This window comes from Manis javanica, chromosome 4 (assembly GCF_040802235.1).
Source record: "Manis javanica isolate MJ-LG chromosome 4, MJ_LKY, whole genome shotgun sequence".
NCBI classification, from domain to species: Eukaryota; Metazoa; Chordata; class Mammalia; order Pholidota; family Manidae; genus Manis; species Manis javanica.
Window position 1 is genome coordinate 130,701,317 of NC_133159.1, and position 18,189 is coordinate 130,719,505.

The window sequence follows — 18,189 nt, forward strand, 5'->3', positions numbered from 1 at the left end:
AGTCAGAGGAACTCAGTTTGGGGATAAAGAACTCCAGGGAGTGGTTGAGGTCAAATTCAGCAGAAAAGTTAAAGATGATCTGAGTGGAGAAAATGCCATCTAATTTAGCAATCCAGTCATCAGAGACCTTTGCCAGAGCTTGATGTTTGGGTGGTGGGGGAGATGGGCAATAAATCATGGATGGCTGAGATGTGAACAGGAGGTGACGAAATGGAATATTCTTTTAGGGAGTGAGAACATGTTTCAGACTTGGAACAGAAAGTATGCTCTCCAGTCATTCTGATGCTTTCTACCTGTAAAATATTTGGAAAATCATTTCATCTCTATAGGTCTTGGTTTTCTCCTCTGTAAAATGGGCTTCAGAATATATACAAATTGAATTCTAATAACAATAAAATTAGGTTCAGCATTTCCCTAATGATTGAACACCCCTAGGGATAAATGAGACACTATTAGGTGGCACATGAACGCATTTAAAAAAATGGCTCTGTATTTATTTTGCTGTGTTTCAGAAAAAGATAAAGCCAGCATACTGAATTCAAGATTTCACAGATGTTATTACTGCTTAGAAGTCTAAACATTTCTAAGTGAGTTAAAATTAAAGAAGACCATTAAGTAAAGAAGCTAACAGATGTCCTACAGTTACGGCAAAAATCAACAAGCCTGAATCAGGAATACCTGAAATTTGGGAAGTGCTGGGACAATGCATGTGCAAATGCTCTTACACTGTATGGTTCTTTAGAAACATGAGTGATTATTATTAAAAAATGGTCTTGCTTCACTGAAGGTAGTGGTGAGTCCCAGGAGAAATGGAGGAGGGGAGTTCAACTCCCCCATAATCTCCACCAGTCACCCATTCTTTGATATGGCAATGTAGATTTTCTCAGTTTTATTTGAAGTGTCATGTGAGGCAAACAGTTTTAAGTCGCCCTTATCTCCTTTCAACCGGATTTATTACTTTCAAGTCTCTTTGCTGTTGGAAATCCTGAAGCCACCTCTGCATTGGTCCGTGTCTGGAGCCTCGGTTCTTCCACTGGGCCCCAAGGCCCTGGGCCAAGGAAGTTTTCAAGTTGCAGACCAGAAGGAGAACATGAGAGCATGCATGGAAGAGCTGTGTGTGAGGCTGAGACATGGAGAAAGCCACAGCAGGTGGAGTAAGCAGTGGGGGAAGGCTCAGGAGCAGAAGGGAGCCTTCAGCAGGGCCAGGCCAGGACTTGGTGGGGAGCGGCTGGCTAAGTGAGGGGTGAAGGTACAGATGTGCTTAGCCACTGCAGGGGCCTACTGCATACTAAGACGCATGAGGCTGAACAGCTTAGAAAGTGTCCCTAGGAAGAAACTGTTATCTTCCACCTGGTCCATCTGTACAGAAATGAACATAGGGCAGAACAACTCTTGTCCCAGCCCAGGAGGTCTCCTGGGGCTCTATTTCTCAGAATTGCCAACTCAGTGGGCTCACCTTCGAAGACGCTTGGCCTGCGCCCAGCAATAAACCTGCCCCAGACCAGGGAGCTTGGGGACCCAGACAGCCCTGAAAAGGCATATTCCTGAAGGTCACCAGCTGACCTCCCTCTCTGCTTGGTGCCAGAGTATTCCAGGAAAACCCTCGTGAATTCAGGCCCAAGAGCCAGAATCCACCAAAGGCCCTGACTGGACAAAGGCTGCCTTGAGCTCCTGCCTCTGGACCTGCCCAGAGCACACATCCCTCTCGGAGGTGAGAGAGCCAGCCTATTCAAGAGGATCTCTGCTCCCAGGCTGATGGCAGGTCTCCATCCACTTAGCGGGATCTGCCTGCAGGAAAAGGTATGCCACCTGCGTTAACACCAACTGGGGATCTGTGTCTGCCAGGCTAAAGGCCAGCTCTGAAAAGGCCTCAGTTCAGCCTGGTGGTGATGCCCCTATGGGGAATCCCAGAACGCAGATACTAATGCTAATACTAGTACGGGTACCAATAGCAGTAGCAATACTAATACAGTACTAATACCAATATGAATATCAATTCCAATACCAATAGTCACAGTGACCAGTTACTGAGCACTGATTGTGTGCTAGGAACTGTGTCCAAAATATCTGCAAAGATGGCCTCAATTTTTATTATGACTCTGTAAGTCAAGCACCAGTATTTTCTCCAGTGTTTAAATGATGAAACTGAGGCTGGAGAGATGCAGGAACTTGTCCAGGATCTGCCACTGGCACTTATGGTGCTAGGGCTCCAATCCAGGCCCCTCTGACCAGAGAGACAGGGCTACACCTCGAGCCCTTTCACCCACTCTAGCTGCCCATCCCAGGCCTGCCTACCTCCAAGGACTATGTCCTGCCAGCCTTTCCTGGGTCTCACCCTGAAGCCAAACAGGACCATTCCCTTTAGAATCTATAAGCAAAGCAGCAGTAAGATTCACAAAAGTCCTTTTAGCTCACAGTGCTCATGCCCAACTGAGGAGACAAGCTTTGGTGATGGTGGTAGTAGTGGTTGTGTGTGTGCAGGGGAGTGTGTGTTTGGCGGGGAGAAGGCCTTCCAGGAATCCCTGCTGTTTGGGGTGTAGCTGTTTGTCCTTCTGGAAACCATGACTGCTTTTAAGCTGGCTGCTGAATTCTCTCCTGCCAGCCCCAGACCTGTGCTCCGTGTTTTGGATGGTGGCAGGGAAATCAAGCCAGGAATCTCTTCTCATGGGCTCCCACCCACACCCACAGAAGATGGGAAATCTCAAAGTGTATTGTGGTCCCCACACTGAGATGTACTTGGATCAGAGGGTGAGGGGCTGAATCAACTGTGGAATGTATCATGGCACTTTCAGCTCACAGCTGGGACCACTGGTGCCATGCCCCATCCTGAGATGCTTCAAGGGCTCATGCCCAACCCCAGTCATCCCTGTGCCATGTCCAGGCCCCTACTGAGAGTGGAGGGCAACGATAGTTGCTGAGTAGAGCTAGAGAAGGGGAGGCTGTATGGAGACTGGAGCTCCAGGGGGCCGGGAAGCAGCCAGGAACCTCTTTCCAGGAGATGTGGGGAGGCACTTGGGAGGTAAGACCCATGTGGGCAGAGGCTCTAAACCTCTCTGCTCCCTCTACCCAGTTCTATGCATGTTTCATTGTCCCATCAGATTTCACTTACAAAACACAAAGTCAAATATAATTATTTAGAATTTCAAGACAGTGACCACAAACATTAAACCTCAAGTTGGGGCCATGTGCAGCTCTACCAATTGCACACACATGAAACTGGCCCTACTCACACCCTACCCCAGGCCTAATTTAGGACTTGGGCACTGACGAGTTCTTCACCATCATCATTGAGCTCCTGTATCGAGTTATTAACTCCAGTGGGTTTTCTCATACTAGACAGAATTTAGAGCTTTCAGCTCTCAGCTTCACTCCATGGCCTAGTAAGCAGTATTTAATGACCAAGGCTGTGCCCCTAAAGACTCTTTGTAACATGTAGATCCTGGGGTTCTTCTTAAGCCTTGTGCTCTCAACAGCTCATCACAGCCTGTAGTGTGTGGATGTCTCGTCTAGCAAGGAAGGCAGGATCTGAAGGAAAGAGAGAACCCCCCAGGTCCCTGGGCAGTGGCATGGCCTGGGGAGACAGGATGGAATCAAGGGACTCCCTTGGTCAAGCACTTGTCTTACTCTGTCTCATTGCTCCATTCATTTCCTATGAATGACCCTGAGCTCCATGTACTCAAAGACCATGGGAGATACAGGGTCCTGGCCCCAAACTCTGCTAGAGAAACTTCTATTGTATGATGGGTTGTTCTAAATATTCTTAAGACCAGCCAAAGACAGCTCCAGGGCCAAAGGTGACTTGCCCTGCTACCCCTAAGGATCCTCTCCTTCAAACCAGGACTTTCCAAGTACTTTTCCATCTTTCCAATCTATAGTAAATTGTCAACACAAATACACCCTTGAAGTGTTTGAGTGAGAAAAGAATTGTGCGAGACTGTGGATTGGTCAGTAGGAGCTACTGGATCAACTAGGAGACACACAGGATGTTCTTGAGTTCACTCCAGCTCAGTGACAGAAATGGCTGTGTTGATGTCCAAGGTTGGGGTACAGGCCCTGGACTTAGAGCTAAGGTTAGCTCTGGCTGTGTTACTTTGGGCCCAACCTTTCTCTTCAGAGGGTCTCTGTTCCCCACTACCAAGTGAAGGAATTAATAGTTCTATATCAGGTGAGGTGAGATTAGTCCATTTCAACATTGTCAGTGCTGAGAAAACTGGTACCACCTCTAAGGGAAGCAATTTAACAAGACATAGAAAGTCATGAGGATATTCATGTATTTTGATACAGTCTTCTCACTCCTTAGTATTGATTTCAAGGCAATGATCTAAGGATACAAGCTTGCTGTAAAAAGACGTGTATTGCAGTACTTACTGTGGTAAAACGCTGGAAGCAAACTCAATGTTGGAAAAAGAGTAGGATAGTTAATTAAGTGTTGGTGCATCCATTGTACTGAATCATGTGTAGTCATCACAGAGGATTATTTTGAAAACTCTTAAGCAGCTTGAGAGATGCCTGTGATGATCTAGTTCAAAGTAAAAAAAATCAAGATTTAAAACCACATGTGCTAGGTTGACAGCTAGATGAAAATGTGTTTCGACAGAGAAAGGCTGGAATTGGAAGGGTAGAGATGGTCATTTTTAAAATTTGTTTGGGCAGTAAGATCATGGGGCATCTTCTTTCACATTTTTCCAGATGTTGTGTACCATTGTTATATTATTTTTTGTCAACAAAAGCAATTAATAGATGAGTAAATCTAAGTAATGGTCCCAAGAGCCACTTTCAGGATTAATAATACCCTGCAATGTTCTGGTTGGTGCCCACACAGACTGAGGACCTTACCCAACTGTCTGGATGGCCCTGCATTGCCTAGCAACCACCAGCTCCATAGCAGTTGCTAGGCAACCAGGGAGAGCACCAGAATTTCTCATAGCCTATCATCCATACTACTGCCAGTCTCTTCCCTTCAAATTCTCTCCTTAGTGTCATTCTCTGTTCTAGGTGTTCCTCATCCTCTCCTGCTCTCCCTCCAGGTCCTCCAAGTGCCTGGGGCTAACCTGCCAGCAGCACTTAAATGGGCCCCCACAATCACATAGCCCACTATGGCACAGGTGACCGCTGGTTCCATAGGACCCTCTTTCCCTGTTCCAGGATTAGGGTCTGTACCAGAGTATGTGTGTGGTTTAAAGCCTGTAGTTATCTTTTCACTGAGACAAGTATTGCCTACAGCCTCCAGAGGCCCCTGGCCCTGGCAAATTCTTCCCCCCTTAGGGAGTGATTCGAGAAGGGCACTGAGATCAGCCCCAGGCTCCCAGACAGCAACAGAGTGTCTGACCCAAAAGAAACATTAAATCCACAACTCTTGAATAAATTCTTTGATGGGGCCCACATGGACATCTCCCTGTTCTAAGGAGCTTACCTTAAAGAGAAAGAAAATTCATCTTTGGATTCATCTGAATACAGTAATCCTGGGGAACCCCCAGCTTCCCACCTATGTTCAGAGTGATCATGCTGCCCTGCACTTCTCATTTCCATCCTCCCCAGAGTGTTGCTCTGCCATCCATCCTGAGGAAGTCACCTTCCACCTCTACCTGATCCCCACTGACTGCTCCATTCAGAGGGGGAGCCAGAAAGGCCAGACCAGGTGGGCTGATGGCAAACATGAAATGCAGGCAGAGGGCCCCCTAGACAGGTTCTTCCCTGGAGTGGCCTTTTATAAGTGGGAACAGTGATGTTGTTGGGGGTTGGGTTTGTTCTCCATTCTTCTCTCTGCTGCAACAAAAAATTGAAGGGCAAAGACACAGTGGTGAAGCACAGTCAAAGTTGTATTTGAGTATGCTCCAAGGGAGGAGGCCAGAGTCAAGGCAGACAAAGGCAGGTTTATTTGAATAAAGCAGAGAGTTAGGGGAAGCTCATTGAACTCCTGCTGAGCATTAGGCAAATCCCTTGCCAACTCCTGAAGCCAAGGTCACCTGACATCCAGGGTCTATTTGAATCTGCACAGCGTGGGAACTAAGTTCCTACCACCCCAGGATTTGGGGGAGCTGCAGAGCACTGGATGGAGTGAGATTATGTTCTGAGATCTTCCCAAAGGCAAAGAAAGAAGATTTTCAGGTCAGCTACTAAAGAGCACGATGGTACAGCTGCAGTCCTGTCTGGGTCACCCAGACAATGAGAATTTGCAAGCCTCAGATCAGAGCTCTTAGCAGGCCCTCCCTACTTACCTGGAGTCCAACAGAACAAAGGGGAGTAAGAGCAACCTCAGAAAGGAGGTGCACTTAGGCGTTTGGGGTCTGGGGTTTTATAGGGCTTTTTGGGTAAGGGCCAGCATAAGGCATGATATAAACAAGTGATTCATAATTCCTTTGAAGTTTTGTCTTAAGAATAGGGTTATTTAGGTGACTGTGTTGGTCCTGATCTCAGCATTCTTTGTCCACATAGGTTTATTTACAGTTCAAAGGTCTTTTTCCTGCCCTGGTTACAAAGTTACTTGATTAAGGGGATGGAAGATGAGGAAGAAGAGCATATAGGTTAAATTAAAGAATAAGCTAGGCCTTTTCTGGCAGGCTAAGTAGATTTTACAATGGCATGATCTAACTGGTACAATGAAGACATGGGCTGCACTGATACTTTGCTTTATCTGGGGAATATGCGGACGTTCCAAGACATTCCTGGCCTTTGAACTTGAACTAATCATCTCATTAACTCTGCCAGTCCTTTCTGGCTCTTTGGTTTTATCTGGTTAACTCTTTGAGTCTCCTTTATTCTCACTCCACCCACTCATATCTATTTTTCTGCCTAACAGTGTGAGTGAAAGAATATACCCTGTGCTCAGCTATGGACTGGCTTCCTGGGATGGTTCCTAGATTACCTGGGATATGCAGATCACTGGGTCCTAGATTACCTTTTGCCAACCTACCTGCAAATCAAAAGTATCAGTGGTATTTCCAATGTTTATGACCTGAGATTCTGAAGGATTGTACATGTCTTCTGAGAACCCAAGGAGGTGGCAAGAGAGCCAGGTAAAGGGCAGGCCTTCTTTTTGAGGTTGGGATGATGGCTAACCTGATTGTCAGCCAAAGAACTCCTAGGGTAAAGGGTATTTACTGTGCAAGAGTGAGAGGCTTGAAGGATGTGACACATTGTATTTTCTGAAGATGGCTGTACCAATATATATATATATATATCCCATCCTACATGCTCTTCCTCAAATGTCACCAACTGAGAGGTGGGCTCTATTTCCCTTCCCTTGAATATGAGCTGTAGAGGGTGGGGGCGGGCAGTTGTGATTGCTCTGATCTTCAGAATATAATGGAAGAGATGGTATTTGACTTCCAAGGCTGGGTCATAAAAGGATACAGCTTCTGCTTCTCTCCAGCCAGCAGCCCCAGCCTAAGATCTCAGCCCTTCCAAATTTTTAGTGTCTTGAGCAAAATAAATATGGTCATTTTTTAAGCCACTAGGGTTGAGGATGCTATGCTAGGTAGCCATAATACCTGGAAGAGTGGACAACTAGAATTAAGGAAGAGCATGGCTACATGAGAAATTAGGCAGAAGACTCAGTTGGAAATGGAGACAAGTCACGCAGCAAGGAGGGCCACCTGAGCCCTGGGCTGTTTAACAGTATGATCTTCCCAACTAGAGAACAGCAGCCTCTGGCACAGTGGAGGCTCTCCTGTCTCTTATAGACACCAACAATTCTGTCTATTGGTGCTGGATCTGACTGCTGAGAAGACATGTCAGTCACCACATTCGGTGTTGACTTTGCATGATCCATGGGACTTTGCTGAGCTGGCACAAGAGTATCATTGTACACATGGTTCAAAACCAAATCACTCCCACAGAAAGAGGTCAGGGCTCTACCTGCAGCAGAATGTTCAAAGTCACAGCTGCCCAGAGGTGAGACGAGCTTGCTCAGAGGTTAGTGGGCTTCCCATCACTTGAAATGTTCAGGGATGGGATGGCCATCCCTGTATGTGGTAGCATTTTACAGCTTTACTCAAGATAACTTGACATACAATGGACTTTACATATTTAATGTGCAAAGTTGATGTGCTGCCATGTGTATAGATCTGCAAAACCATCGCCACAATCATGATAGTCAACATATCCACCATCTGCCAGATTTTCTTGTGCCCCTTGGGAATCTCTCCTTCCTGTCCCTCCTGATGGCCCCTTCATTCATCTCTTACTACAGGTTTGTTTGCACTTCCTAGATTATTATGTAAATGGATCACTCAGTGGATACTTACTTTGGCTGCTTTCCCTCCCCATCATTATTTGAAGATGTATTGTGTTTTTATGGCTTTTGCCCTTTTTATTGTTGGGCAGCATTCCATCATCTGGATATACCACAACTTGTCTCTCTATTTATCTGTTAATGGGTATTTGGGTTGTTTCCAAGTTTTGGCTATTACAAATTAAATGTCTATGAATATTTGTGTACAAATCTTTATATGGACATGTGTTTTCATTTCTGTAGGGTAAGCGTCTGGGAGTAGAATGGCTTCCAGCACCTGAGAACCTAATGGGAAAGGGTATCAGGGTGTGTGTGGGCCTCACTGGAAGGATGCAGACCCTCTATTAAGTTCCCTTCCTCATCACGGTACAATACCTCACTCTACTTTTTCAGCTGTGGCTGATATTCCTGAACCATCTGTCTGGTTCAGCCTCTGCAGAGACTAAATATTTTAGCCTTTGGAAGGGTAAGGGAGCAGCAGTGGCCCCTGCTGTGTGTGTGGGCATGGGAATGGGGGAGATCTGGGTGCCTACCTGCTTCTAATACAGACTTTCAACAAACCCTGCCACCTTCAGCTTCCCATGCTTCAGACTTCAGAGGGACTCAGAGCTACAGTTCCCCTCCTTCCGGGGTTCTGCAGTACAAATAGGCTTCTTTTGAACTCTGCAGGCTTAAGTTTTCATCTTTCCCTGAATGATGAAGTTGTAGTCATCTGCTTTCCATCTTCTAAAATTTTTGTTGACATCTCTCATTTGTTCTTGTATTTTCTCCAGTTCTCAATTCTTCTGGGATTGTACTTGTTCTGTTACTTCACAGATGTTTTAGGGGGATGTCAGGATGGAAAGGAGATAACTGTGTATATAATATCCATATTTAACTGGAAGTCACTGCTGATTTCCATAGTATAAATAATGTATATGCATGCATCATTCAATTTATTGAGTGCTTTCAGGTGCCAGCTATCCTCTAGGCACTTGAGATGTATCACTGATTCATGCTTTGAAAAACAAACAATTAAGGCAGGGTAGGGAGGACTGGGATATATATTGTAATATTAGAAAGGATGGTGAGGGTAGGCCAGATTGAGAATGTGAGATCTGAGTAAAACCTTGGAGGAGATGAGGGAGTTAGCTACATAGTTATGTGGGGTGGGGGGGAGATCAAAGCAGGCAGATAAAGTAGTCAGGAGAAAAGCCGTAAGTGGAGGCATGTCTGGCAAGAATAGGTTGGGGAGAATTGGAGAGGTTTGGAGAAGGGCAGTAAATCTTATATGCTTGATTCTATTTTTTTAAGACAGTTAGAAATTCTGTGTTTTGTATAAAGACAAAACGTTATTCATGACACTTGTTAAAATGGTAAAGCAGACTTTATTCAGGACTATTGTGATAGGTATAGAGACTACTGTTACGGCTTTTGCAGGAGGGGGTAGAGAATGGGCTCAATTCCAAATAGAAAGAAACTTGGAGATTTATAGCCAAGGAACAGAGTGGGCTGGGGAGGGGTAGTGGTGCAGGGGTTGGTGGGAGGGGGATGTTTGTCCATAGGTAGAAAACTACTAAGAGGGTAACATCATTCTTTCCTAAGCTGACCTAATAGGATTCTTGCTGAAGGCAGGCTGCAGTGACCAGACATCACTTGGGGGATGTGGGGGATGTGAAATTTGATTTGATATTGGGGGTGATCAGATATTGAGGGTGGGGGATTCTGGCTGACCTGATTTAGCAGGATTCCTGCTAAAACTAGACAATGCAAAGAAAGACATGGAAGCCCAGAGGTCAAGGCCTCGTTGGGAAGAGGTTCAGAGGAGCCTGAGTAAAACTGGGTCAAGGACAGGCAGTGTGTACATAAATGTATGTGCTTATAGAAATTGCAAATAAGTGTGGAAGGAGACACATAAGGTTGTTATCAGAATTCCTGTGTTCGTAGGCATCCATAGCAGTACTACAAACAGCAAGGATGCCTGTGGGCCAAGGGCTGGCTGAAATGTCACCTCCTCCGGAAAGTCCTCCCTGAGCATCCCAACTGAAGCTGTGCACTGAAAACCCCTGCCCCCAGCTATCACACTCCCCAATTTTTATTTTCTTGAAAGCACCTAACAGTACCTGAAATTATATTCTAGTGGCAAGATAAGAAATCGGTACGTAACACATTTATAAGATAATTTCTGTAGCTTCTGTTATCATTAGCACCAAAGAACAACCTCAGGGACAAGGAAGGCAAGGTTTGCTGCCTGCCTGCCTGCCTGATGTTTACTCACCTGAGTAGTTGTGTACCAGCCCTCACACACATTGGCCCGTGTCATCCTTAAACAACCCTTTGAGGAAAGCACTATTATCCCCTTCTTATAATCTGATAACCGAGGTTCAGCGAGGTCAAGTTTAGACTTTTCCAAGATCGCTTATCTGGTGGGTAGTTAGGATTTGATTCCCAGCCCCCTCCCTTTCCCTCAGAATCCCAGCCACAGCTGTTAGAATCAGGGTGCAAAGCAGACAGGCATCAGTTTTTCCCTTCTCCTCTCCCAACCGTGTTCTCTTCCGGCTTTTCTGAGACTCGCCCGACTTCGCAGCTGGCTGTCATGGAAACGGCTCCAGATTTGGGAACAGTTTTCAGAAGCTTCGCCAACAACAGGCCGCGACAGGCTGGGGGCAGGGTGTGTTGGCGGGGAGCTCCGTGGAAGGGGCCCAGCGGCTGTCGCCAGCCCCTCCCCGCGCCACCATGCAGGTCCCTCTGGCTTCCCGCGCACCCCCCGTGCCCCGGCACCCGCCCGGGGCCAGCCCGCGTACCTGCCCTCGAGGACCGAGCGCCGCCGCTGGGGGTTTGCCGGGACATAGCCGGCAGGGGGAGCGAGCCGACCTTGCACGACGTGGGGGAGAAAGCCCGGCTGGGCGCGCGCCCCGGGGCGACGCTAAGGGCCCTGCGGCCTGGCGGCTCCCCGTCCCCTGCCGCGCTCTCCGCTGCCAGGAGAGTCATTCTCGAACTCGGCACACATACAGCTCGCCGAGGCCTCCGAGCGTATTGGGAGAGGGCAGGTGGGTGGGCACACAAATAGGTGAGGCGCTCGACTTTGGTGGTTTGTGTTTGGGGGTATTCGCTACCGTGATTTGGGGGAACAGCATTCAGTGTCTAGATATCGGTCTCTGTACTTGTCTGTCCTTTGTTCTCCCAGGAGAGAAGAATCAACTACCATCACCAGAATAAGGTGCAGTTTGCCCCGGAACATGTCCGCTCACTTTATTTGGGGTTGCTGCTGCATCGTATATTTTTGTGCACTCAAATGTTTTGTGAGTTGGGGAATGTCCTTGCATCACCCAACGTGTTTGTTGGTCCGCGTGGAACAGGGTGTGTGGGGGTAGCCTTAGAGGTAGCCTCAAGAACCGTAGCCCCTTTGATGGCAGGGCCTAGGGTTGTGAGCTTGGGGACCGTGGACAGTAGAGACCCCTTTGGCCGCTCGCTCTCAGTCGTTGGAGTCTTTGCGTCCCTTTGTTTTCCTGTGCTGTCTGCAAGTCTGTGGCTGGGTTCGAGGTCTCCCAGGGATGAGCCAGACCTGGGCGGTTCAGAGAGCACCCCACGGGGAGAGTCGGCGCTCTGGTCCTGGTCTGGGCCGGAGCCCTGTGATGATGCACCCAGGAGGAGGCAGCTGTGTCCCTACGCTGGTGCAGAGCCCAGAGAGCCAGAGTGCCACGGACGCTGCTGGAGCGCGGGACACGGTGCGTGGAGTTTGTCCGGGTAACGGGATGCGCCCCCAGGAGCTTGAGCTGACTTGGACTGTATGCTCTAGGCTTTGCTGCCACTGCAAGCCGGGCCGTGAGGAGCTGTCCTGCCAGGAGGCTACGTTCCATACGTGTCCTGGATGGCATGGGACCCACAACTGCAGACCTCTCGGCATGCAGGCCCGTAGCTGGAGTGCTGCGCAGAATGCAGGGCGTGGGTGGGGTCCACCAGAGGGTTGTCATCTGGGACTGTGGAGGCAAGCTTATACTGTGGGGAGAAACCCGGAGGCTTAGACACTGAAATTCGAGAGATCTCTTGTTCAGCACTAAAATAGCTAAGGTGCAAGGTGGTGTTTCTGCTGCAGGAGGCCACAGGAGGGGAAAAGAGGTCAATAGCGCAGAGGGGAAGAGTACCTGCGGCTTTTATGGAAGCAGTGGGAACAGGTGGGAGGAGTAGGGGTGGGGGATAATTTATACAACTTTTTGAAGAATGTCCTCACTTGAGAATTCATTCATTACTTAAATAAAGCAAACATTGGTTGAATCTGCCCTGTGCCTACTGGCCGAAGTAGTGGGGATGTAGGGTTTTGCCTAAGGAGGGTGTGGGTGGAGGGGACTACTAATGGATCATCTTATTAGCTAATTGTGCTGGGAGGAATTGTTAAGGGATGCATATGAGGCAGGTATATCAGAGGCTGGAGGCTTGTGGATATTGCCAGGATTGTATCCCAATGGCACTGTATAGTGTAGAAATCGTCTTGGAGCAGGAGCAATAAAGCTCTTTTCTCTGCACAAAGATCAGCTCTGAGCTCTTTTTGCACTCCCAGGGGCTGAAGCTGCCCACTTAGGGAGGACTGAGGACCTACCTTTGAGCAAAGACAGGGATCTCGGTGCTGGTCAGACCATGTCTCCCAACGGATTGGCTGGTCTATTCAGAAAGGGCCTAGGTGCCCCTGGGAGCAAAGGCTATTGAGAAAATTCTAGGACATGGCTGCTCACACTCAGGCTTTAAGCAGTAGTGCCCAGCCTCACAGGACCAGAGTCCTTCCAATTGGCCTTTCTCTTTCTATTGACCCATCAGTGTCTAGGCTCATGCTTTCATGCCCCTTCTTGCCTCTTTTCTCCTAACAGCAGGCCTTCTGCCTTCCCAGTGGTCTATTCTTGTCTTTCCATTAGAACTCAAAAGCTCCCTGGGCTGCTCCTTTGCATTAACTCACAGTTCAACACATCTCTAAATTCTAACGTCTTCCCCATATTCCTCAACCTTAGGGTCCCTGTCTACCCAGCATTCTGCCTTGCTGTCCCCAGTTTAAGAATGCTGTTTCATAATATGCAAAGGCCTGCTGACCCCTAATAATAGGGTGGTGGGGAGGTCATGCTCTGATAGTGCCCCATTTGGGGCCCAGATAACCAGGAGTCAATAGAACCCAGAGTTGATGTTATAAGGAGAAGCTGGATATACTGCATTTTTGAGAGGGAGTAGAGATTTAAGGGACACCGGAAAGGCATTAAATTCATTAAGTTCCTGTCTTATTCCAAAAGAGACTGAAAGCAGTGTTTTTTGTAGGACTGGTTGCAAACAACAGAAAAGACATTGGAACTAAAGCAAAAAAGGGAAACTATAAGGAAGCAGAATGTCTCATAGGATACAAGGGTTCAGATGGATCATGGCTTTGGCAACTCTGGAAGCAGCAACTGGAAGCCTGGGCATTCCAGGTCATGTATGGTCTCCATCCCTCTTCCCTGCTTCTCTCTCCCATCTGCTTCAGTTGCTTTCCTACTACAACCTGGCTTTCTCTATTATTGCCAGAAACTAGCCCCTGCTAACTTCTCTGTGGCTCATCTGCTGGGGCTAGGAAGAGAGGGTCAGTTGTACAAGCATGGCTATTTCTGCTACAGTTTAGCCTGGCTGTGGCGGTGGGGGGGCTTTCTGAAAAAGGGAGGGCTGAGCAGGCATCCCACGGAGTGTCCATTACACTCCTCTCCCACAGGGCTGCTGCCCATGACACCAGGACACACACATACACCATCACAGTGTACACTGACATTACATACCCCAACTTCACAGCCCAGCTTTTCCTTATCCATGGTATTTCAAGGATGCCTGGGCCTAACAATCTATCTTTGTTATTTGAAACGACAAATAGTTCCTGCCTGTGCTGAAGGGACCCAGTCCCCAAACATGCCTGCATCTTTAAGCAGAGGTGAGGGCGGCTCCTCTGAAGGAATGGGCAGTCCCACCATAACTGTCCTGGGAAGTGGTTAATCTTGGGGTATCTGGACCTCTCCCTTGTGGGATATGTGGGTCTGGTCCCCACACCGAAGCCATTTTTGTCAGACTTTGGTAAAGTACATTGGCACAGGTGATCACAAGTGGAGCAGAATACAGAGCTTGAAGACAGCTCTGCTTTTACCAGCTGGCTACATCCCACCAGTTTAAAAAAAATAGGATTTATTGGAATTCAGTGGGTGCCATAGGGAATTTAAGAGAATAATTTCAGGCCTGGAAAGAGGAACAGAAGCCTATGTGGGCAGCTGGAGTCTGTCTGACAGTAAGGATGTCCTACTTCCAAATTTATGTTCTCAGCTCCACGTCCTGGGAATGTCCATGTCTAGAATGACAGTGAGCCACTTATCAGACAGGCACCTGTGTGGTAGGTAGGAGGGTGGGCTATGGAGCCAGCTTAGCAGGGGCTGAATCCCAACTCTACCACTTGCTCTCTGTGAGACTTTAGGGATGTTCCTTAACATCTCTCTGCCTCAGTTTCTTTGTAAGATGAGGATCATAGGAGTCTCCATCATAGGGTTTGTTATGGTTAATTGTATGTATCGACTTGACTGGGCCACAGTATCCAGATATTTGGTTAAACATCATTGTGGCTATTTCTGGGAGGGTGTTTTTGGATGAGATGAACATTTCAATGAATGGACTTTGAATAAAGCAGATTGCCCTCCACCAGCCTCATCCGATCTGTTGAAGGCCTGACTAGAACAAAAGACTGAGCAGGAGGGAATTCTTGTGGCAGATAGCTTTCTTTCCGAGTTGCACTGCAGTTTCAACAGGCTCTTTGCTGGGTCTCTAGCCTGACCCTGCAGATTTTGGATATGCCAACCTCCATAATCAAGTTCCTTCAAATAAATCTCTCCCTATAACACATCCTATGGGTTCTATTTCTCTGGAGAACCCTGAAAAATAAAGAGTTGTCCTTAAGTTTAATGATTTCCACATATAACACTTTTAGAATAGGGTGGGGACAGTGGCTGCACTAGCAGACTGTAACTTCAGTGTTTGCACATGTCTGGGTTCAGGTTCAAGGATGCCTTTGAATACACCCTTGGGCTATTGAAAATACCCTCAGACCCTCAGCAAGGGAGTGAGAGTTGTGTGAGTTTCCCCAAAGGTCAGGCACTCTAGCGATGGCATGGCAGGAAGTGGGAAGCTGCCCCCAGACGGCCTGCCTGCCATGACTCTACTATTGTCACAGCACCAGCTGGGGAGCTAAAACCTGGAGGACAGGGCCTTGGGGAGGCTTTGAGCTGTCAGGCTCCACCTGCAGTTTCCTGGGGGAGAGGATCAGAGCTTCCTCTAGGGGAATCTGGACTTTACCTTGAGAATGGCGCATACTAGAATCAATGAATGGACGCTGGTCCGTGCAAGGGGATGCCGGAGCAAGGTGACAGAAGTGAATAGTTTTGTCCTGACAGTATTCTCTCATGCTTCTGGGGACTTACAATAGGGCACTAGCCATTTGGAGAAGAAACAAAGTCTAAGACAAATATGGCATACATATTTTTTCTTTTAAAAAATAGCTGAGGACATCAAATCTAGAATCAAGTTATATACCTGCCACATTCAGCAGAAAACTGCCGACAACAGGCCGCTGATCTGGCTTCTGTTCAAATCAGCAAGGTCATTGTGCAAGCTTTCTTGTTATTAAAGTCATGGAGAGCCAGCGTTTTGGGTGCAGTCCTGACAGTTGCATGCTTTCTGCACAAGCTTATCTATTTTATTTGGGACCAGAAAGCAGCCACAGTTACCAAGATCTTAGAAGAGAACAGCCTTCTCAGGATGTATGGGTGTCCCGCTAGGCTCCACTTCCATTACCAGACAGCTCTAAGAGTTGGGATACAAAAGTTTGGGAGCACTTGCCTCTCCAGAGGATGATCCTGACAGCCAGCCAGCTCTAGTGAGCAAGTTAGTAGTGTGGCCTGAGCCAGAGAGTCAATGGGTCCCTCTGCACCTGCTTATGCAGTACCTGGTATTGAGGCCACAGGTGTGGGCCCTTCCCTTTTCACGTGTTTTAGCATTTGTGCACTAGCCCTATTGAATCCTCTTTTGGGGTAGTTGTGGGAGGTTGAGGAGATACTCTGACCTATCTCACCCACCCAGTGAGCGGTGACAGCAAGAGATCATACCTACCACTGATCGCATACTTAACTTTGTGCTGATCACAGATCGAAGCACGTACACACATAATCTCATTTAACCTTCCAAACAACCGTCTGGGCCAGGGAGGCCTTAGAAGACACTCTGCAGGGCCATGTGGTTGAAAGTAAGGGCAGTGGTGTGGTCCCAAGGGGACAGCAGGGGGAAGTGACTCTGAGCGGGGGGGTGACTCAGTGGGAGGGAGATCCAATCAACCTGTGCTTCTCGATCTTGGGGTAGCATGAGTGAGGCTTTGCTCTCCTGAGGTGAGAACAACATTGGTATAAATGTTTCAATACCAGTGAGTTCAATTCTAAGATTACTCATTCACTGGGGCCGTGGGGTGGCCCACTAATGTGGAGGTTGTTGCTAGGATGGTCCACAGTATCACGAGGATGGTATGGTGGCCAGGAAGGGAATGAACATGTCTCTGGGGAGAGTTCCTTTACCATCTGCCTATTAATAACCCTTAATACCCACCACAAGCCAGGCACTGTGCTAGGCCCTGAGACTAAATGGGCGAGCCCCTCAGACATGGCTCCTGCCCTCGGGGAGCTTACCTTCCAGTGGGGGGAGGCCGGCAGTGAAGTAGGAGGGACAATGCCATGTGCTGAGTAGTGTGGGGGGACAGAGGTGCTACAGGACCGCAGGGCCCAAGTCAGGCGTAAGGGTGCAGAGTCACTCTGCAGGAGGAGACATCTGAGCTAAGACCTAGACTCCTTTCCCTTTGTGACCTCCTCCTTTTTCCCCTCTCCTGGCTCTAGGAATCCACCTAGACTTTAGAAGCAACAAAGCACAGTTTGAACTAGTAAAAACATAAGCTCAACATGGACAAGTGAAAAACAGATCTGTTCTTGCCACTATTCACAAGCCATTCAACACCCCCAAGGTATCCGTTTCCATGGTCTCCAGCCAGAGGTGGCCAGCGTCCCCTACCCCTCCTTGCATCTGCCTGGCACAGGGCGGGCTCTAGGCTTAGCTGCTGTGGTCACCAGACTAGGCTCTTGGGTCAGGCTTCAACAAGGTCTGCAGAAGTCCTGCTGGCCCAGGTGGATGTTCCCTGAGCAGCCATCATCCCACCTGGACAGGTGGCCTGTGGAAGCCAAGAGGCATCATTCGAGTCCTGTAACCTTAGAGCCAGGAGGCAACTGACGGCAGCTTGTTTATAGATGAAGAAATGGAGACCCGAAGAACAGTCAGGCAGAGCCAGGACTCACAAAAAGGTGTTCAGACTTCAGCTGCCAGGCTTGTCAGGAGCGCCCCAGTCTCCACCACTCCACTTCTCCCAGAGCTCCACAATTAGATGAGGATGGGTCTCCCTCAGGGCTCGGTAGAGTTGATCTTTACAGGCCCTGTTCCAGGACCTGCTGAAGCTGAACAGGGTGCGCATCTGGCCTGGCTTTGTGGCCTCAGCCCGCACCCTCTCATACTGCTCCTCACTCAGCACTTGTCCGTGTAGCTTGTCCAGGACAGGGTCCACTGATGTCACTCGAGCCACCAGCTGCTCCCGATACTTGTCCACGAAGTGCAGCAAGACTGGGGCATCTGGGGGCGAAGGTGAGGCTGGCAGTGAACAAAGCAGCCTCCCACCACAGCCTCTCCCTCCCATTACCCACCTCCAGCTCCCCTTACCCTCCTCATCTGCATCCCTGGCTCCTTCTCCCCTGTAATGGAATTTGGCCACCAGAAAGGCCCCTCTGTCCTCCTCATGTCAGCATCTAGCCTAGCACTCTGCTTGAGCTGGGGCTGGGGTAGGGTTCACAATGGAGGCATTTGAGGCTATCTGGTGGGAGGTGCCAGGGGCCAGGAGTAAGGGGGAT

General features: G+C 48.4%; 1 protein-coding gene across 5 annotated transcripts in view; it reads right to left on the reverse strand.

The window, feature by feature from the left end:
* Positions 1-9,668: 9,668 nt before the first annotated feature.
* Positions 9,669-18,189, reverse strand: part of NLRP1 (NLR family pyrin domain containing 1) — a 50,967-nt gene continuing 42,446 nt past the window's right edge. For 4 of the 5 annotated variants that reach the window (XM_073234973.1, XM_073234972.1, XM_073234971.1 and 1 more), the window contains one exon: positions 9,669-17,914. In XM_073234973.1, coding sequence (XP_073091074.1) covers positions 17,604-17,914 — 311 coding nt within the window. In that variant the 3' untranslated portion in view covers positions 9,669-17,603. The remainder of the gene's footprint in view (positions 17,915-18,189) is intronic. The other variant, XM_073234970.1, reaches the window with a different exon arrangement.